Source organism: Astatotilapia calliptera, chromosome 12 (assembly GCF_964374335.1).
Source record: "Astatotilapia calliptera chromosome 12, fAstCal68.1, whole genome shotgun sequence".
In the NCBI taxonomy this organism is placed as follows: Eukaryota; Metazoa; Chordata; class Actinopteri; order Cichliformes; family Cichlidae; genus Astatotilapia; species Astatotilapia calliptera.
In genome coordinates, this window is record NC_137433.1 from 8,444,996 (window position 1) to 8,466,550 (window position 21,555).

Below are 21,555 nucleotides of genomic sequence, written 5' to 3' on the forward strand. Positions count from 1 at the left end.
CAAGTAGGGGAACGCCTCACAGCCTTATCAGCGCAACTCAGCCGGGCTGCGTTGGCCTCCAGTCACCTCCAGGCATAAACAGAGCTCAACAACCCTCTCATGTCAAGTCCAAAATGTAAGCACACTGCTAACTGGAAAAGGAAGATACAATCTGCTGTTGCAGTTTTTGGAACTAGTGAAAACCCATTTTTAGTTAATTGGAGTAAAGTTTGCTTTCAAAAATAGCACTTAAAAAAAGTGTGTCTGTGTGGGGTTTTTTGCAAACAGTTTAAATCTAACAGAGACTTATTTCAGCCAGACGACAGTCACATCACAACACTATACACAGCACGAGGAAACGAACACTCACGCTGAACACATTCTCTCTGTGTTAGAAAGCAAGCTAACAGTTCTAATTAATCCATTCCTGTTATGCCCACTTTTACCTAGCGGCCAGCTGGGCCAACAAATTTACAGAAACAAATGACTCATGCACTAAGACAGATGGTTATTGTTGTATTTGCGTCCTACATTAGTGCTAAGATATATATTTGTGTTTTCTTTTGTTGATTGGTGACTTATTTTTGTTTCTTCCTTTCTTTCTTTCTGTCTGTCTGTCTGTCTGTCTGTCTGTCTGTCTGTCTGTCTATCAAAGTAAGTAATAAAAATGAGCCAACTGGAGACCTTTCTGTATTATACTGATCCAAATTTAAAGAAGGAGTCATTCAGAATTTTCTTGGTGTCCCCTCAAGTAGGGTAACGTCATAATGAGCAGCCACTCATTAGTCCAGAATTACTTCCCCATTGCTATTTATGTTTGCCCTCAAGCAAAAGAAAGAATCTGATACCCACATTCCTGCCATTTCCTCTAACAATGGAGATTCTGATGTTTTAAAAAATGTAATGAGCAGAGGTTGTGTCAACTAAAATAAACTAATAAGACTCTTGAAGAAGAGGCGAGCATCCCTCATTCAGATTGCTTTTATGAAATGAATTCCTTTTGTAAACAACCTTTGGCAGTATCACGGAGACACAGAGAGAACAGATCCATCCACATCACGTGCACTAGCAGTATAGCACAGAGAGATGAGAAATACACGGGTGGGTTAGGGGGGTTATGACCCCCGCAATAATTAGACCCAACCAATATAACCCCCGCAATAAAATTATGAATTATCTTGCATAAATAGGCTGTTGATTTTCTTTACTCGTTTCAGTTATTACCAGCAAAATAGTTGCATGTTTAATCATCTAGGAATTTACCCAGATTGATTTAGACAGAGATCTTGACGCCCCCAATGTTCAGCACAAAGTTGTGTCGATGGAGAAATACCAACGCGAATGAATTCTTCAGAATCTTTTGATTTCTTTAAGGAGACCCTTGTCAGTTATCGTGGCACACAGAATTCAGTTTTCATAACAGAGCATTTCTGTTAAGCAGTTAAGTTACTGTAATCAACAGGCCTTACAGATAAAGCGCACAATGGTTTCATCAGGCTTCTCCCTGTGTGTGTGTGTGTGTGTGTGTGTGTGTGTGTGTGTGTGTGTGTGTGTGTGTGTGTGTGTGTGTGTGTGTGTGTGGAGTGGTTAGGGACTCTCTAATACGTTGGGCTCGGAGGGGCGGTGCGTCTGTTTGCTTCACAACTACTGATGTCACCGGCTGGGAGTGCGTCCCGGCAAACTCACACCCCACACTGCCTCCATAAATATCCTACCGCTCATGCTCAACGGCACTCACCCAGCCTAACGTTCAAGCCTGAGCCGCTCCACAGAAACAGTGCGCACCGAACAACTCCCCCTTACCGAGTTGGAGGGCCACAGCTGGAGCGGAGAAACTATACTCTACAGACACAAAAAGCTAAGATGTCTTCCTACGCATCCTCTGAATGCCGCCGGGTCAGCCCATCCGTCCACGGCAACAAGTTCGACACGGCGCACCGCAAGAAAGCCGTGGCCAACATTTTCGAGAACGTCAACCAGGACGCGCTGATGAGGCTTTTCCAGAAAACGGGCGACATGAAGGCGGAGGAGAGAGTGAGGAGCATATTCTCCTACACGCAGGATCCGGAGGAGACGGCCCGGGCACTGATGGCTCTGAAGCAGCGAAAGAAGGACAAGTTCCTGCAGATTGCGGGGATGGTGCGGCAGATGTTCAAACTGCGCTGACTGTGTTTTAGCAGTTTCACCGCCTTTGTCTCTCTGTGTGTCGGCTCGTGTGTGAGCCGAATGTTGAGAACACTCCCGGTGTGTCTGGGCTGTGGCTCACCTGTCGCCTGGAGACGAGCGTCAGGTGCCGAAGGAAAAAGGAAAGCTCAGCCGGCGGCGTGCGGCGGCTGTCGCCTCATGGACGGAGGGGACAGCGCGGAGTCCTGCCCGGAGCGGGCTGGAGCGACATGAACTAAGTGGGAATATGAAGGGAATACATTTAAGTCTTCATGCAGACTTGAATTTACTGATGCACTCTTGTGGGTGCGTGACTGTACTGATGCAAATCGCTGTGCTGATGATGGCGCACAGCTGCAATGTGAGACTTCATGGTGACCTGGAACCTGCCTGTATGAATGCCTATCCTGAACACATGCCTTGTCCCTCAGCTTTACTTTGTTGTACGACTACAAGTTATTAGTGGCCAATGTGTTATTGTCACCAACATGTCTCAGCACAATGAACTGCATTTATGAAAAGTTCCTTTTGTTTGTAATTTTATAAAATAAATTATTTTGTTGTATACTATAACTGAATCCTTGTTCATCTTTCTTACACGTGTCAGACATGGTCTTTGGTAACCACCAATCAGGGCACATCAGGTCAACATTTGTGGCACATTAGATTTGTGGGCTTAACACTGTTATACTGCATTAGAGTATACACGGGGCATTTTAAGTGTTACAAAATAGTCTCGAGTATACATGAAATACTTTTAGCTTTTTAAAAAAAATGACATCACACTCAGAGCTTGACCTATGTGCTCAGTGTTAGTCACACACAGGGAAAACCCTCATGTCAGACACAATTCAAGTTACCATAGAAATGGGTAAATAATGATGTAAATGACCTTTGTCTTTGACGTTAAGTGCAGGTGGATAGATCACAGAGTAGTGTAACAGCTTGTGTGTAGAGTTGAGTCATGTAATCTAGGATAGGGTTTATTTCTTAGTGAGCAAACAAAACAACCAAAAAAGACACTATCAGCACATTTCTACCTCTAATGTTCTTCACTGTGACACAGCAGAGGGCATTCAAAGAGGATAGAGTTACTCACGAGAGGATGTGGTTAACCTTCACTGGGTTTCCCTCACAGCTCTTTACCAGACCGGTGTAAACCAGTTTGGCTCAGGCTAGGATGGGAGGGTAGGGAGGTGAGCAGCTTTCTCCACACAGTGTATTTTACACTGGACTCTATTTAATCATGCAAGGCTTCTAGATAAGAGCTTGTCTAAGTAGCATTAGAGGGTTTAGATGAGTTGAGGGTTTGACTCCTCACCCTCTGATTCTTTATCTTCAAGTTAACCATAAATGGGCCCTTTATTAAGACAATCACCCACTCCATTAACATCCAAATTTCAAATCATTTTTGATGGTTTTTATGTCTGTGGTCTATGGTAGGCCGTGTATGTAGGCTTAGCTGCAGACACACAGATCACTCTGCCTGCTAATCTCCCTGCTCTGATAGTCACTCTACCGGCTCAAACCAGTTCTCTGGGTTGTTTTTCATGACGACATCTTAGCTGCAGGCGCTTCTTGCATGTGCTTACAGTTAAGGGAAATGTCAGTATCAGTCACTGTAAGGTGTGGAGCTCTCAGGTGAGAAATCACCTGTGATGGTGGAAAAAGGAGTGCTTTAAAATGACTCCTTTGCAGCTTGTAATGATAATACAGAAATGTTGAAAAAATGTAATCATATTAATCTGTACAATAAAAACATGAAATTGAAGTACATAAAGTTTTTTAATTTGACTGCTTAAGTCAATAAAACTAATGATACTGATCAGAGTTATTATAGTTTTGTATTTTCTAATCCCTTGTTCAATCCATTCATTCATTTTGACTCTTTGTTTTTATTTGGTTTAAAGAGAGGATTCTCTTCTTTCAGATTAGTTTTTCTTGTTGGAAAATGTTTATTTTGGTTTAGTTTTGATCATTTTCAGTGTTAGTTTTTAGTTTTATTAATTATTATTGTACAAAGAGCATATGTCAAAGACAAGTCTTAGCAAAATCAGTACCTGTACTATAATAAACAAAATAAACATAATTTTATAAGCAGCTGACTCAAAGGGCAAGCTCTAAATAAATCTATAACTAAACCAAACTAAAATATACTAAAACTGAGGATATTTCCTTTAGATATTTTAAATTTTATTTTAGTTAGTTTTCCAAGTTTACTCAGTCATCTCACATGTGTTTTAGTCTAGTTTTTGTTTCTGTTTTATTTTATTTAACTGATTTTTAAAAAACATGTAGTTTTAACTTTTAGTTTACTTTTAATTTACTAAAATAACCTTGATTGAGTGAAAATGTTGTAGACATTAATTTATTTGGCAGTGAACTTAATTTAAAGTTTCCACAGCTAATGTTTTTAATAATGATATTGTATCATCATGAAGCAAAGTAGCATTACATAACTAACCGCTTGTAGTGAGAAACCTGCTGAGAATTATTGCTTAAACTGCAGCTTTATGGAGGTTTACAGTGGATTTCAGCTCATTGTTCAGCTGGTCGAGCCCCAACATAATATTTTGGTTCACTCTCCGTTCTCATAGTGTCAGTTTTGGACGCAGCAGGCAACTGTTTTCAACAAAAACGCTGGAAAAACCCAGTTTGCAATATCTGCCAAGGACCAGAGAGCAGAGAGAAACACTTAGCAGCTTGCCGGTGAGTACAGAGGAGCATCAGGTGAGATGGAAAATAATTAGTGTTTATCAAGAACCACAACTATTCATATATTAACACACTTATATATTAACATAATGGGAGATATCAGTGCTCACAGTTTAACTTGTCCTCCAAGCCTAAAGTGGCTAAAAAAAGTTTAGTATTCAAGGTTTATCTAACTTTATAAAAGCTCATAAGCTAAATAATCATTTTTGAATATACAACTATTCGTTTTTAAAAAAAAAAAGAAACTGTAATGTATCCTGTTTAATATCTGTTTGCTAAGTCTCCAGCTAGCAAGTTAGTTTAGCTTAGAAGACTTATTAGCGCCATAGGCTTGCTAATCTGCTAAAGTACAACATGACATTTCTAATGGCTTAAATAAAGAAAATATAAAGAGTCAGTTATACTTTAGAGCTCACTTTCAGTGTATTTTAATGATTTTGAATGGAATCAGGCTCCTTTGTTAAAGTGCCTATATGCTATGCTAGGCTAACTTCAGTAGTTTAAGGTTGAACGTCCAGTAGCTCCTGTCTTTTCATGTGACTGTGAATATATATATTTCTCAATAGGCAATAAATATTTCAAAATAAATATTCTTAAGTGGTATGTTTGTTTGTTTATTGTTCAGGTGAATTTATGACTTTATTACAGGTTGCAAATCATGCCATTTATTTTTTACTCTTTTATCTCACAGCTGTTCCTTTTGTTTATATCATGTATCTCACTGCAGGCAGCTCTTTGCCACCCCTTTTTTCCTTTTTATGGCTGTTCAATTGTTAAGGAAAAGAAAGCTAAATATTCAAGGCAGTTGTCTTGGCTGTCTTTGCTGTGTTGGCAGAGGTGTGCGGGATTGAACACAGGCCTGTTGTCTCCCACCCTCTTCCTGCCTTTCATAGGCTTTAGAAATGGCCAGTGCTTTGATGTCAACAGACACTGTGGCAGACAGCATTTGAGCCTAGAGGACAGTAACCACAATGAGGGAGAGAGGGAGGAAGATACAGGGTGGAGGTGTGAGTGGCGAAGGGTCAGGGATACAATAATAAAACATAGCAATATAAATCATAATATAACAATAGTTGTGAAAGGTGCCTGAATGAATCAAACACACACACACACACACACACACACACACACACACACACACACACACACACACACACACACACACGCACACACACACACACACATATATATGATGGTGATTCAGCTTTAGAGCAGTTATGGTTTCTGGCCTTTGGGAATCTGTATTAATGTAAAGCTGCATGACCACATGAGGTCAACTAAATCATTTTGCCTAACAAAAAGAAAGACTTACTGCACCAGTTCTCCTTGTTTGGGCAGCCACAACAAGATTTGGCCCACTCTTCAGTGCTGAATGTAAGTATGCTGTAAACACAGCCTTTGGGTTTTAGATAAAGACTGAGAAAGAGGGAAGCGAAACAGAGCAGTGCAAGATTAGTGATTATAGTGCAGGGAGTGGCAGTCAACTTGATTCCAGCGCAGACCGGTTCCAACCAAAGTCTGTGATGAGGAACTAAGCATGAGCTGTGCACAGGCTTAGGATTACTCAGCGTTTAGCTGGAAGATGAAGCCATAAAATCAGTGGCCCTCGATCTAAGTCGACGTTTTGTTTGATGAACTGCGGAGGGCTGTGATACTTGGCCCGTTTCACATTAACAAAAGGCATCTGCTGATTCTAAATTTAGATTGTTTTTTCTTTTAACATCAACCAAGAGGCTGGAGCTTTTCAAAGAAATGCAACAGAAGACAGCATTTAAAATGATTATATATCTGGTTATAATGTTATTTTAAGAAGATGTTTAGAAACAATAGTGAGGATTACTGCAAGACATGTGCAAGCACCTGCCGCAAGTTCTTAGGAAATTTATTTATTAATGTAATGTGTCTGTAATTCATCATCACACACGGATACTTCCTAGTGTCTCATCACTTTCAGGGAATTTCATCATGAGATATAAATGGCAGTTAGGCCCAATGTTACAATTAGAAGGAAGTTAGAGTTAAGAATCAGTTTCTGCTTAAAATGGGTTTGGTTTAAATTTGAAAATGCACTGCTGGGCCATTAGTATGCCTCGGTGTTTTAGGCAGGAATACCCACAACAATTTGACCGTTGATAGAAAAATTCATACAGACATTCAACATTTGAATGGCTGCAGATGAATGTCTGCACTGACAAGCAGTGCTTTAGCCCAATGGCTATTATTTTAATTTTTAGCCTCATTGTTGAGCATGATCATCTCAATATTTAGCTTAGCAGAGGCCGAGAAATCTTTTATGTGAAAAAAAGGCTTTTGTGAAATGTTACATTTTGACCTGACCTGTGATGATTTTTGTTGGCAGTGTCTATATCAGTTAGGCACTCATTCAGAGGATGAAAATAAATACATTTGTTTACTTAGGCAAGTGATTTTTTATTTTTTTTTGCCTGTCCAGTTTGGTTTTTTTGCCATCAGAATTATTGTCTAAAGGCGAGGAAAGATGCCCAACGGATTTACTTTACCAAGTTGACCATCCCAGCCTTGCCGTAATGGTCCATTTGATTCATCTTTTATTGTTTAAAATAAAACAATAAAAAGGCAAGTGATTTTTTTAACACCTTGACTATGACAAGTTCCATCCTTCCAGTGACCAGTTGCCTGGTTTCAACAAAAAGTCCACTTATATAGGAATATATGTCAAAATTAGCTGACTTCACATGGATTCCAAGGCCTCAATGAGTTTCCTAAAGAATTTTTGCTCTTTTTAACTTTTATTCCACTTATACATCAATTCTACATTCCAACATATCCATGGTTCCAGTCATCATTTTGAAATAAAAACAGCCTGCTATGGATTTGGTATCCCTAATTCTTCTATTAACATTGACCAACACAGAGGACTCTTTGTTGTTGATGCACTGCCCTATTTTCTGCCTCACTCATCAAAAGCGGCTGTTGATTGGCCATTAAGGACAAAGCACAGGTCAGCAGGTCACAGTGATGTAAGATACATCCAGGAAGAGGCTCAGATGTGTGAAAAGAAGAAGAATGAAGGAAAAGAATAGGAACCGACTGTCCGACAGTTTTCCTTGATGAGCTGGGTTGCCTGACTCAAAGCATTTCCTACGGGGGCCCTGTGTATGCTGGCATCATCCGGATTAGCTCATAATGGGAACACAAGAGAGACATACTGAAAATGAAACACATTCCTCACCATCAAGCAAAGATTTCTGGAATTTGGCACATTTGTGGTCTGTGATTGTCTCTGCGTAGATGTCATCCACTCGGGAGTAGAGCTGCGCAGTTTGTGAGACCTCTTTGTTGTTTTTGGACGAGTTGTTGCATTGTACATTGTGCATGGTGCACATCGTGCCACAGCCTCACATCAACACTGAAACATGCTTTGCGTCAGCGATCTGCGTGGAAAGTGAATCCTGCCAATGGGATGGCACGCACAGCGGGACCACGCAGACACCGTGATGGTGCATTTCCACCCGAAACAAAACATTCAGACCATAATGTTGATTCCCAATCACATAGCGCTTTGCAGCAGAGATCCTTCCTGTCACTGTGGCTTCTGGTCAATTTGACAAACATTAAATGGATGCCGATGATGGCCCCAATGTGGTGAACAGAAAAATATGACCATATATGGCAGAAGTGCTGTTGTTGAGTTTCCATGTGGCGTGCTTGAGAGAACACGATGAGTTTCCAGGGGAAAGAATTTATTCTTTCACTCCTTGATTGTGCTTGATGTTGCTGAGGTTAAATAAACTGTTATGTTTGTAACAACCTTCAGAATTTCAACACTGTTGATTCCCCAGTCTGTACAGATGAAACCCTGGGCTTCCACCCACCGAGTGACAAAGCCTGAGTCTGGTAGTATACAATCAAACAGTTTTTGGCATCTTCTTCAAAGGGTTGTCAAATGTCTGTTTAATGGCCAGCTTTGAAATCAAAATGGAAAGCTCTTCAAAATTTCTTTAGTAGAATGGAAACACTGAGAGAACCGAGAACATTTTGAATACAATAAACTGTCCAATTTCATTTTTTGCTTTGAACATACTGATGTCAAGAAAACAGAGTAATTGGAATTAGGAGTGATTTGCCAGAAAATAAGCCTTTCAGTCTTGTTCTCTTCATTTGCTATGATACAAATCACTGTGTGGCACAAATCTGTAACAAAACACATTTGTTAGCTGACAGCGTGTTTATAATGAATACCAAGTGGAGGTCACTGTGCAAACAGTGCAGTATCTTGTTGCAAATGTTGCTTTATTTGAACATGAGATACATGACGGAAACCGGCTTTTTCTGGAAACAATCAGTCCAGCTTGGAGAGTTAGTGCTGTGTAAGCACACAGTGAGTAAAATAAAAAGCTGAATCTTCCACGAAATAAATGTTCCACCCTTCAGTAACCTCTGCCTTTGTAACTCCGCCACCCCCCCTCAATACGACAATCTGTTCTTTGAGTTTACATGAGATGATTCCCTGGAGTTACAGCAAAGTCAAGTCCAGGTCTGGGTCAGGATGGGGGGCCTCTATTGTTCATGTTTGTATCAGTGTGTGGTTGCATGTTGTGTAAGTCTTTGTGTGTGTCTGTGTGTCTCAGGCGGCTCTAGAGAAAGCTCTTTCCTGTGTGGCGCTGGAGGCTCCTTCTTGGGCTGGATGGCCGGCGGCACCGCAGACATGCTGTCTCGATCCAGTTCAATCACAAGGCCTCACTATTGTTCTGCTCCCCACTCCCTTTGTCCTTTTCAGTTTGGCAACACCCATCGCCTGTCATCTAACACCTCCACCCCTCTCCTCCTGTCTCTTACCCTGCAGGTGCAGCTGATCTGTGGCCCAGAGGAGGAGGAAGCTCAGGCCTGGAAACAATAGCCGACTTCTACTCCTATTTATATAGTAATTCTTTGTTTAATCTGTGAATTTGACAACATATTTTGGGGTGTTGACATCAGCTTGTACATTTCTATAACCATGCTAGGCTGTAATATCCACTGTGTCAGCACACAAACATGCCCAACTTGAAATTGTTGATAGCCAGCAGAATAATGGGATTCCCCCTTTGACCTGGTTGTAAAGTCCATTTTATATGGCACTTGTGCTGGTTCATCATCTTTATCATCAAGCGCAGACAGGGAACATGGACTGATTTTATAATGTGTTTCCAGTCATCCATATTATTTAATTTCTTATCATAGATGCAGAGGAATTATATTGTGTATGTAACTGCATGCAGGGGAATACCACAACTAGGCTCCTCGCATATTTACAGGAAGTACAATAAATTCACAGCACCATGTAATTAATGGGCATTATCGCTGCTGGTCAAGTGCAATCTGCCACTGATAGCATCCCCATGAGTGTCCCAAGAGTGCTTACGAGATACCGCAGTGGAACACCAACAGTATGATGCAGATCAAAGTGCTCGGCTGACTGGCTGCCACAAACATATGAGGTCAGTGAGTGCATGCCGCAGTTATCCTGAAGGTTTTCTAAAACTAAGGCGCAGACACCTGCATGACCAGTTGGGGGTGGGGATAGGGAAGGCATAACAAAAGACTCAACAGAGCCAGAGATTAATAATAACAACCAATGATTTAATGCAGTGTTGATGTAGAAACACACAGTGAGAGGACAAAGGTGCATGCAGAAGAAACACTCGGTGCATCATAGGAAGCCCCCACCAGTCTAGGCCTATTGCTGCATAACTAAGGAAGGATTCAGGGTCAACTGTTGGCTGCTTTCATAATTTATCATTTCTGACCATATTTTTAGAAAAATCTATGTTTTTTTCTCCAAACTTTCGTGTAGCCAGTATTTAAAATGATTAAGACTGAGAACTCTCATACTAGAGTGTTCTGAGCAAAGATAGGCAAGGATAACCTGGCATGTGGTTTGAGAAGACATTGCAAGTGATATTGCATTTCCATCCACAGCTGTTATGTAAATGAAAACCATATTCTTTACAGCTAAAACCTGGTTCATTAAAGTTCAAAGTGAAAATGTAAAAGCCCTCTAACTGTTGTTTTAAATTATATGTGTCATAGTTTTTTTTTAACAGCTGTTTCATTAGGTAGGTTCACTTAATATTCCCTCCAGACTGACTAGTATTATTAGATGGGATTTATATAGTCAGTAAGTTATGTTTCCAGTGGTGTTATGTCTCATTGCGTGATCCACAGTGGTTATAGGTCTATAAGGAAGGAGATGGATATGAATGAAGTTGTTTGGACTTTGCAGAGAAAAAGGAGGAGGATGTTTGGTGAGTGTTGTTTCACCTTTTAACCAAATTCGCATTGATTTGCATCTTTTCCTTCTTGAGAAAAGTCTTTTTAACAATCTCAGGGGACAATGTGTTCACTGTTTCCTCTTTAATTAAGAAATTTCAAAAAGATTTTCTGTTTCATACAGTATATATGAAGTAAATATAAAATATAACCAAAGGGATAGTGTGTAAAAGGAAAATGGAAACATGGGAGAGACTCCTCTCCTGCAGGCCTCCTCGACTCCATACACCCAGCCTATTCTTGTCCGATCAACGTTTTTTGATAAAGAAACAAAATGAGAAATTCAACTTAAAATAAGATACATTTTACGTAAGATACATGAAAATATTGTTTCCCAGGAGCTACAGTCTACTTTCAACAAGTCTACCTGTCAGTGCAAAAAAGTAAAATGTCCATGAAAATTCCACATAAGTCATAGTGGGGACCATGCTACCAATACCATACAGACTGACCACCAACAAAGAGAAAGCTGTTTGTTTACATCCTCAGCTCCTTTGACAAATGCTCATTTTCACAATTGCAAAGTCAAACAGCTGCTGGCAAACACACAAATTTACTCAACATCCATCAGCTAAAACAGGAACTTCATGAAGAAAAGGAAAACTGATAAGGCTCAATTGCTCTGTAGCTGATCCCTATCTCCGCAGGCCAACGTCAGACATTACGCCACGCGGAGAGAGGATATGTAGTGGGTGTGCTACTTTGATCCAGGCTTTACGGCTGCATTAGCAGCTAATGTGCTGAACAGCTGCTGGGGTCACTTAATTAGAGCATGCATCATAGCAATTTGATGTGGACAATAGTCTTTGTTCACTTGTATTACATCGTGCATCATTTACTCCCTCTGTTCTTACAATAAATCATTTTATATCTACTCTGGAATCTCCCATTTTAACAACACCCTAGTGGCCTAAACCTTGGAGTTCTGCGGAAACATCTGTCCACCTTCTTATGCTCACTAATATTGTCATTGCTGGAGAAATTCCTGGGAATCTAAACCTCACTCATTCTTTTTACTTCATTTCCAGTCGCTTAAACTTTTACCGACGTCAGAGAAAAGCTTTTTGTTTGGTCCTAGTTATTGGCACCACACATGTGTAGTGTCACCAGCTACACACATTCAGCATCATTAGTGATGCTGAATGTGTGCAACCTGCATTCCATTCCTTTAAGTAATGAGTAGATAGAGTTCAGTTTATCATTCTCAGGAGAATCGCACAGTACCGGCTTTTGTCAAAGCTGATAGCGTCTCATGTGGTTGTGGTTCAAAGTGTATCTTAGCAATAGCAAGATGGGTGTCTCACTCCCAACTGATGACATGTATGCGCTTGTAAAAGAGTTAAGGGTTAATGTGAAGAGCCTTACTGCAATTCAAACCAAGAGATTTTCATGAACCAAATTCTTTTAAGTAAAATGTTAAAAGTAGAAAAAAATAGAAAATAACACAGAATATGTGATTAACAACTTTAAAAAATTAGATAAAAATTCATTGATTCTCTGAAATTTAACTCAGATTAAATTCCAATTATAGAGAATCAAGTTAACATTTTTTTTGGCTTTTGAGCCATCATACATTAAAAAAAACCCTGAAAAATAAACATTTTGTATGCATATTGTTCCTGTATTATCACATATGGGAAACAAATATAGGTACATCTTAAAATAAGGTGTCCCTATCAGTTTTGACACTAAAATCTAATCATTATAGAAAAAATAAAAAGTCTGCTACTCGTCAGCAAGTCAAGTCAAAATCCAGGCTGTAGCAGTCAAGATCCTTTACTGTGGATCACACTCCTAAGACCCAAAATGCTATGACCTTATCTGTTGTCAGTCTTAAACATAATTTGGTGGGTGTGTGGTAGCAGCAGGAATGAAAACAGTTTCTCCTCATCGTTTGCAGCTAAGCACAGAAGAATAACCTAACCAGCGTGCAACGTTGTTCAACCAATATAAGCGCTGCTCAAATATATATTTAACAACCCCCCCTCCGTTGTTCTGTTCTTCAGCTCCTGCTAGGCTCTGAGAGGCTGTGTTTATCATGGCCTATAATCAACATCACTTTTATAATCAGCGTGAGAAGGAGGCAGTTGGTAGATGTCAGGCTGCGGTGATGAGCAATGAGGGTCTCTTAATCTGGCTCTTGTCACGGCTCAGTACAGCAGTGAAGATGAAGGCTTTGGCAAAGCAGTGAGCCACATGATGAAAGTAGGACCTGTACAGACAGGAGAATGTGGTGAGAGGGTCTTTAATGGGGGCATTCACTATGATTATTATAATGCTGACTGCCGGCTAGAGGAGAAAAAAAGAGACCAAGCGAGAATAAATACACCGATACACACAAAATGCTTAATACACGTGCTTGTTTAGTGAGGCTGCTGCCGTTTTCTGCTTTGACGTGATCTGAGAAAGAAAATCTGAGAAGAAAACATGCTGTAGCTCTTTTGGAGTTGTGTCAGAAAGGACATCTGGAGTGAAATTTAATCAGCCATGAGGAGCTACCCGCTGTGATGACCCCTTCTGACAGGGGAGCTGTAAAAACAGATTGATATTATACCCCGAACACATGGATGCTGGATGAATTCTGTCCATGGTGATGTCGTTATTTAAATGACCATTTTGGCCCTAACTGAACACTGCTGTCAGTACAATTACTCAGTGAACTGTCACAAACCCCAGCATACTGGCTTTAGTCATTTAAGATACCCTGTGTTGAAGGTAATGCTCTGCATTTATCAAATCCTAAATGTTATGAGCAGTGTGCAGCCACTGTGCAGCACTCAGAGACCAGCTGCAGCTGGAACCCCATGCTGTGGTCAAGAGCCCAGGCAGAATCAGCCCTACATGTTTTGAGCCACCAAGAGCATAAGGAGATCAGATCCAGTTATTTCTCCTCAAGAGCTACCATACTTTTGTATCTTTATATAAGTGTCTTGACTGATCTCTTTTTTGGGTACAACTCTTTATGATCTCAGGCTCCTTTGATATTTAAGTTCTTTTTAATTTCACATACTGAAGGAAATTGCCTTCCCGGGTTTCCTCCGTGGCGTGAGCGATAAGCAGAGTTTGTCCTTTCCTTATAAGACTCCTAATTATTCAAAGTAACACTCAGGTATGCCATTCAGCGTGTTAGTACGAGCTCGGGAGCAGCTTGGGAGAACAAGAAAACAGAGACTGCTTTAGGTTGCCTTCCCAATCGACTCAAAGGTTTATTTGATACACAGCAGTTTATATAGATGAAAAAAGGTTCGTGTGTCAGCTTTCCCAGTTCAAACCGGTACAGACCAAATAAGGAAACGTCTTCCTGCCTTGTGAGCCAAGAAGTATCCTGTGTGTAGTTTATCAGTTCAGCTACAATTTATGATCATCCCAGCAAAATACACTCCTAGACATAGGATACAGAGTTCTTTCATCAGTGAATTCTGAAACAAACCACCTAGCCTTTAACGAGCCTTTTCCAGGAGATAAGGAAAAGGGAGGATGGGAGTAAAGAAGTGGTCTCATCTCTGTGGTGTTTTCGACCTTGAGGTACCAGCCTGTAAGTCTCACATTAATTCTTGGGTCACAGAGAAAGAGAAAAACAACTAGTAGATCGGCCTTATTGAGTAACAGTTTTCCTGTATAAAACAATATCCTGTAAATGCTTACCGTGGTATCAAAATACCTAACAGTTCCCCTCTTTTATTATTTTTAAAAATAATAACTCAAATAGAAAGGAAAAATCACAAATGTAATAACATAATATAAAAAGCAAATCATAAAATGTAATAGTTCACAACCTAATGTTCAATATACACATCAGGAACATCATTGGTAACATCTGGCACATCCTCAGGATCAATTTGTGCTAATTGCAAATACATTGAAGTGGCTGTACTGGTAGCTATATGGGTTATCATTGAAAATGTGGCTTGCAGAAATGTGAACAGGGTTGCACTTTACAATATGAAATAGTAAATAAAAATCCTAAGGTTAATGCGATAGATATGATAAATAACCTAAATATATAAAAAAAGACAGTTCTTCAGTCGTCTTCTGGCCTGGTCCCAGGTTCGAGAGACATTGAATAAGCGTCGTATGATGACAATGGGCATTTCATTTTCTCCATTATCAGGATGAAATGAGTCTGGCTTTATCAGGTTAGACATCATGTGGTACTTTTGGCTTTCTGTTCCTGCTGGATGTTTGAGTACCTTGTTGTTGTTCTTTCAGACGTCGTGTCTTAATCAGTGATTGTGTGTGTGTGTAAATTGGATCCTGGCGCTGGCTCGCCGGAGATGTCATCTACCCGTGTGTTTATTTGCTCTAGTTCCGGGCGCTGGCTCGCCGGAGATGTCGTCTGCTTGATCCGACGCCTGAGATGGTCCGATTGGGCTGGTCTTAACCCTGCTGGCATGAATCCACTGAGGTTGTCCGTCTGTGAGGATGCTGGTTCTTCGTCACTGCCAGTAAAGCCTGGGGGCTGGAAAACGCGGCCTCCCAGAGTGTCCTTGGTTTTAGTGGCTTCTCCAACATGCGTCTCCTTGTCTCCACTGGTGGAACTGTGGAGGGGAAAAGCTGAGAGAGACAAACTTTCTGATAGTTATTATTCAGTTTTTCTACCAGGTTGTGAACATCAGTGGACAATGCAATATAGATCACCTTCTACTAGCGGTGCCCCTCTGGAAGCTGACCATGGTCTTGGAAATAGTCTTATTTCAAATGGAAATAATTTGGTTACTTCAGATTGAGTCATTCTAATCTCACACAGGACTTGAGTAAGTAATTTGACACAGGTCATTAAAGTTTTAGCACACTTTTGAATTACTTCTAATGTGAATGAAGATCCTCTATCACTGTTAATCTGGTGAGGTATTCCGAATCTGGGTATTATTTCATTGCTCAACTTTTGACAGACTACTTCTGCAGTTTCTTTTGATGTTGGATAAGCTTCTACTCATTTACTAAATTGATCCACTATTACCAGTAAGTACTTGATGCTTCCTTGTGCTGGCATTTGTGTAAAATCAATTTGTAATGTATGAAATGGAAAATCTGGTTGTGGTAAATGCTGATGTTTTGCTTTTGAGCTACCTACATTAGTTCGTGCACATGTTAGACAGGTTGCTAATATGCTTTTTACTGCATGCAATGTTTTCTCAATTACAAATCTTGATTTTATTGCCCCTATTACCCCACTTTGTCCGACATGACTCACACAGTGAAAATGTCGGACAAGGACTGGCAGCAGGGAATATGGGAGGGCAATCAAACCCTTAAGATTTAGTATAGGCCATCTCTGTAATCTAAGGTACAGTCATTATTCTATGCAGAGGCTTGCTCTTGTATAAATTTTAAATCAACATTTGTGTCTAAATAGTCTGGGAGTGTAACAAGTGGCAGCTGTAGGGGCACAGATAATACTTCCTGCGGAGGTGGGAGCTGTGATGCAGCTGCAGCCTTGGCTGTCACGTCTGCTAAGGCATTACCTGTTGCTTCGTCTGTGTCAGCTGTACTGTGTCCTTTCGTTTTTACAACTGCAACGGCCGATGGTAGCTGTATAGCCTGAAAAAGTCTTTGAACAAAATCAGAATTTAGCAATTTATTTTCCATCAGCAGATCTAAATCCTCTCTGTCTCCACAATGTGCCAAAGTCATGCACAACGCCAAATGCATAGCGGCTGTCTGCGTAAATTGTCACATGCTTATCCAAATGTGGCTCACAGGCGCGTATTAAAGCCATGAGCTCTGCTTTTTGTGCTGAGTGAAATGGTAATGAGTGAGCCTCTAGTATGATGTCAGGCACTGTTACCACTGAATAGCCACAAAGAAATGAGTTGTCATTCGGCCTTGAACAGGACCCGTCCAAATAAACCGTGGCTGAGTCTGAGATAGGTGTTTGCTCTAAATCTGGACATGGTGCTGTGGATTCCTGTATACGTGTCATGCAGTCATGAACATCAAGCCTGTCTGAGCCATCCTGTCGGTCAGAAGAACACAGAATAGTATCAATAAATGTCATGGCGAATCAGGTGTGCTGCTCGCTTTTATAGTGAGATTTGCATATGTTGTGTAGTTATGTTTGCTAGAATGGTCGTGACCTGGTGATTGGTGTGTAGAATAGTGTCATGTGAGAGTGTGAGCTTCTCGCAGTCCCTTATCATGATAGAGCAAGCTGCTACTGCCCTCAGGCAGGCCGGCATTCCTGAACAATTCAGGCAGCACCTTTGAGTGGCGGAGGTCAGCACTCCCTGTAATGCATTGAAAGAGGCAGTCATTTCTGTTGACCACAGTATTCGAGGAGGCTTGTCTTTTTTTTACAACAGTCACGCAGAATGTGGTCATGAAAAGAACAGTCTGGTATCCACTGTCTGCAATAGTTCACCATGCCTAAGAAGGACGACATTTCCTCCTGTGTAGTGGGACGAGGGACAGAGGTCACAGCTTTGACCCTGTCTGCAGTCATGGAACGTTTTCCGTGAGACAGTGTGAATCCCAAATATTGAACAGAAGTCTGACAGTACTGCATTTTCTTTGCTGATGCTTTGTGGCCAGTCTTTTGGAGGTGCTGGATAAGCATGTGTGTAGCAGTTTGACATAGTTTTTCACTTTCAGCACAGAGGAGGAGGTCATCCACATGTGGATCAGAGTACAGCCCTCAGGAGGAGTAAAGCTGTCCAGGGTAGCACGGATCACCATTGAGAAAGCAGCAGGGCTGTCTATCATGCCTTGAGGCAAACGAGTCCAAGTGTACTGCTTATTTCTATGTGTGAATGCAAATAACGGCTGTGTGTCACAGGTACTGAGAAAAAGGAGCGGAGCATAAATCCACCACGGTAAAATGTGTATGCAATGCATGTCAATATGCTGTGAACATCTGAAACGAGAGGTGGCAGAGGAATGTTGACTGCATTAATTTGCCTCAAGTCTTGTATGAAACGCCATACGCCAGGTTTGTTAGGCTTTGGCACAGGATTGACAGGAGTGTGGGCTTTATTACTCCTGTAGTCAATAAATCTCCTATGATGACATCTAGGGCTGCGGCTTTTTCCGTGGAAAGGGGACATTGCCTGACATATACTCGCTTTTTGTTTTAATAGGTGTACGTGATAAAGTGTACAGTCAATAAATCCTATATCATTCTCACTTTTAGACCACAATGTCATATTCTGGTATTCAGCTGGCAATGTAACTGCAGAAATAGTACAGTGGATAGGGTAGGTTAGATCTATGTGACGACATGGTGTAGTTATATCATAACCTATGTCTGAGTTATGTGACAAAATCACTGTTTGACCTTCACTTGTGTGAGCAGTTATCATGTTGTTGAACAGTGTGAGAGAAACAAAAGTGTGGCTCCCAGTCATGGGATTACCTGTTAGTGGCGTCTGTACACGTTTTTTTGGCACAGTGTGTGACATAGAGTACCGGACAAAAAGGATGTTGAGTTCATTCTCTGCTGAGGGTCCAGCTGACACAGAGGATGTTCCTTCTCCATCATGTCGGTACATAGGGCAGAGAAAACATAAGCTGTTATCAGTGTCAGCAAACATTTCACCCTTTTTGTTAAATTAAATACACAAATTCATTTTTGCTTTGGGTGTCTGCGGCTGCTGGAAAACTGAGCTAAATTTGCACCTCTAGCTTGTCCAACAGTGCATAAAGCGTTTTATGAATACTAGGATAGATTCATCAGGCTTCTGTTTACACATAGTTACTGCATTTAAGTCAATTTTGTCTCTGGACATTGTTAGCAGGAATTTCTTTAGATTCTTAAAGAAATCGGCGACTTTGTCATGTGGGTGTCTATTGTGGACACTGCCTGATGCAAAAGTTTTTCTTCATAGTCGTCTAAATTGTTTTTCATAAGTTCCTCACATTCTTCTTTCAAAAGTTTTTCTCTTTTTTTTTTTATGTTCTGCTAATTCTTCCTCGCGGCGTATATATTGTTTTTCCTGATCTTGTTTAAAGAGATGGCTAAGATCCGTTGCATGTGATTCAGATTTTTTGTCACTGTCTTTTAAGCTGGTTGGATCAGAATGCTGACATTGTTTGCGTGCAGCTGCTGCAGCAACTATTAATTCGGTCTCATCTTCGTAAGGCGGCGGGGCTGTGGGCTGAATGGCTGAGCATGGAAGACTAGCTTTTCCCGCAGTAGATTTATTTTCTTTGCTAGAGCCTGCACTAGTTTTATTTGATGTTAAAGCATCTACACCTGGTTCCGGTCCCTTTTTCCATAGTGGTAACATTTGATGTATCACGTCGCGGCATTCTATCATATATTTTCTACAGGACTTTTTAAGCAGACTACTTTTCTTATCACAAATGATATTCAACATTTCTACTGACCTGTTTTCTGGCGATAATCGTTCGGGATAAGGCTCCGAAAAGAAATTAGAATGCATTGAACTTCTTAAGTTGTAAACAAAGTCAGTCACATAAGCACTCCCGCATGTTCTGGATACGTGATCATGGACGTCTTCACCGATTCGTGGACGTAGGTTACACGTAACCGGAAATGGGAGTTGTACTGAGCCGTTATTTGAGACTTTATTTTGTATTTTATTAATTTTTGGTTTTACAGGTACTTTAGATTTTTTTTATCGGACCTGTCTGTGGTCTTTGAATAATTCTGACCCATGTTCAGTGATTTCCAGAGGGGTTTACACGCTAGGAGGATTTAGGTTAGTATTTTCGCTGCGGCACAGCTGAGGTCACTTTAAATTTATTGCTAGCAATTTTTTGTTTGTGTGAGCAACTCTCACTTAGCGAGCAACTTCTCGCTTAACGAGCAACTTCTCGTAAAACAACAGGCAACTTCCTGTGTTCTTTCTGCTTTTAATTTACTGCTTTTAACCCTTGTATGGTAATCGGGTCTGTGAGACCCGTTTTCAGTTTTCTTTCGTTTTTTTTTTTTTAACAAAATTAAATTTAATTATTTACTAGCTTTCTGTGAGTGAGCAACTTCTCACTTCTTAACGTACGTTTCAAGATAACAGGCAACTCCCTGTGTCACTCTTTGGTGAGCAACTTCTCACTTAACGAGAAGTATTTAAGACAACAGGCAACTTTCTGTGTCACTTTTCTAAGTGAGCAACTTCTCACTTTTTAGCGTACGTTTAATTAAACAATTAATTATTATTATTTTTTTAAACAAAATTAAAATATTCAAGACAACAGGCAACTTCCTGTGTCCACCAACACCACACAAGGGTTAATTTACTTTATTCGGGGACTGAGGAAGTCAGTCAGTGTATCTCTCTGGATCACTAAGTGAAACTTCGTCAGCATATCCCGTTTTTTTATGGATTCGGGGACTGAGGAAGTCAGTCAGTGTATCTCTCTGGATCACTAAGTGAAACTTCGTCAGCATATCCCGTTTTTTTTATGGATCGATCACTGAGAGAGGTATAATATGGTCTCTATATAAATATGAAAGACACATATTTACCTTCTGTCAGGATCCCACTTCTGACACCAAAATTGAAGGAAATTGCCTTCCCGGGTTTCCTCCGTGGCGTGAGCGATAAGCAGAGTTTGTCCTTTCCTTATAAGACTCCTAATTATTCAAAGTAACACTCAGGTATGCCATTCAGCGTGTTAGTACGAGCTCGGGAGCAGCTTGGGAGAACAAGAAAACAGAGACTGCTTTAGGTTGCCTTCCCAATCGACTCAAAGGTTTATTTGATACACAGCAGTTTATATAGATGAAAAAAGGTTCGTGTGTCAGCTTTCCCAGTTCAAACCGGTACAGACCAAATAAGGAAACGTCTTCCTGCCTTGTGAGCCAAGAAGTATCCTGTGTGTAGTTTATCAGTTCAGCTACAATTTATGATCATCCCAGCAAAATACACTCCTAGACATAGGATACAGAGTTCTTTCATCAGTGAATTCTGAAACAAACCACCTAGCCTTTAACGAGCCTTTTCCAGGAGATAAGGAAAAGGGAGGATGGGAGTAAAGAAGTGGTCTCATCTCTGTGGTGTTTTCGACCTTGAGGTACCAGCCTGTAAGTCTCACATTAATTCTTGGGTCACAGAGAAAGAGAAAAACAACTAGTAGATCGGCCTTATTGAGTAACAGTTTTCCTGTATAAAACAATATCCTGTAAATGCTTACCGTGGTATCAAAATACCTAACACATACTGTATGGTTTCTATAGACCTTAGAAAAAAAGCTTAAACACACCAGACTATGAGACTATAGTACTGAATTGTACATCTTCCTTTGATGCCACAATCTCACAGATTTGTAACAACATTTACATTTTTTAAGAAGTTGTAAGATGAAGAGGTAGATTGGTTTTGTGAACCTGTGCAGTTCCCATTTTACAGCAGATAGATTGAAGAATTCCCATTTGTCACAATGGCGATTCCTGTGCTACTGACAAGTAAGGTCCAACCACGCAACAACATCCACAACTGAAAAAAA

General features: G+C 40.6%; 1 protein-coding gene and 2 long non-coding RNA genes across 4 annotated transcripts; 1 reads left to right on the forward strand and 2 right to left on the reverse strand.

The window, feature by feature from the left end:
• Positions 1 to 1,626: 1,626 nt before the first annotated feature.
• Positions 1,627 to 2,712, forward strand: tcima (transcriptional and immune response regulator a). Its single transcript, XM_026187303.2, has one exon. The coding sequence runs from the start codon at positions 1,630 to 1,632 to the stop codon at positions 2,143 to 2,145; it is 516 nt and encodes a 171-aa protein (XP_026043088.2). The 5' UTR covers positions 1,627 to 1,629; the 3' UTR covers positions 2,146 to 2,712.
• A 2,738-nt stretch (positions 2,713 to 5,450) lies between these two features.
• Positions 5,451 to 6,284, reverse strand: LOC145432113 (uncharacterized). The gene is made up of 2 exons (XR_013912388.1): positions 6,170 to 6,284; positions 5,451 to 5,809 (listed from the first exon to the last, which is right to left on the reverse strand). It is a non-coding gene; the product is annotated as an uncharacterized LOC145432113 (long non-coding RNA).
• An 8,039-nt stretch (positions 6,285 to 14,323) lies between these two features.
• Positions 14,324 to 20,223, reverse strand: LOC145432218 (uncharacterized). Of its 2 annotated transcripts, none has more exons than XR_013912498.1 (3): positions 18,500 to 20,223; positions 15,787 to 16,699; positions 14,324 to 15,702 (listed from the first exon to the last, which is right to left on the reverse strand). It is a non-coding gene; the product is annotated as an uncharacterized LOC145432218 (long non-coding RNA). The 2 variants fall into 2 exon arrangements; XR_013912497.1 differs by having other exon boundaries at positions 15,787 to 17,375.
• Positions 20,224 to 21,555: the final 1,332 nt, after the last annotated feature.

Bases quoted from the DNA above. Each gene is read 5' to 3' on its own strand.
- tcima (XM_026187303.2), top strand. From the start codon at position 1,630: ATGTCACCGGCTGGGAGTGCGTCCCGGCAAACTCACACCCCACACTGC.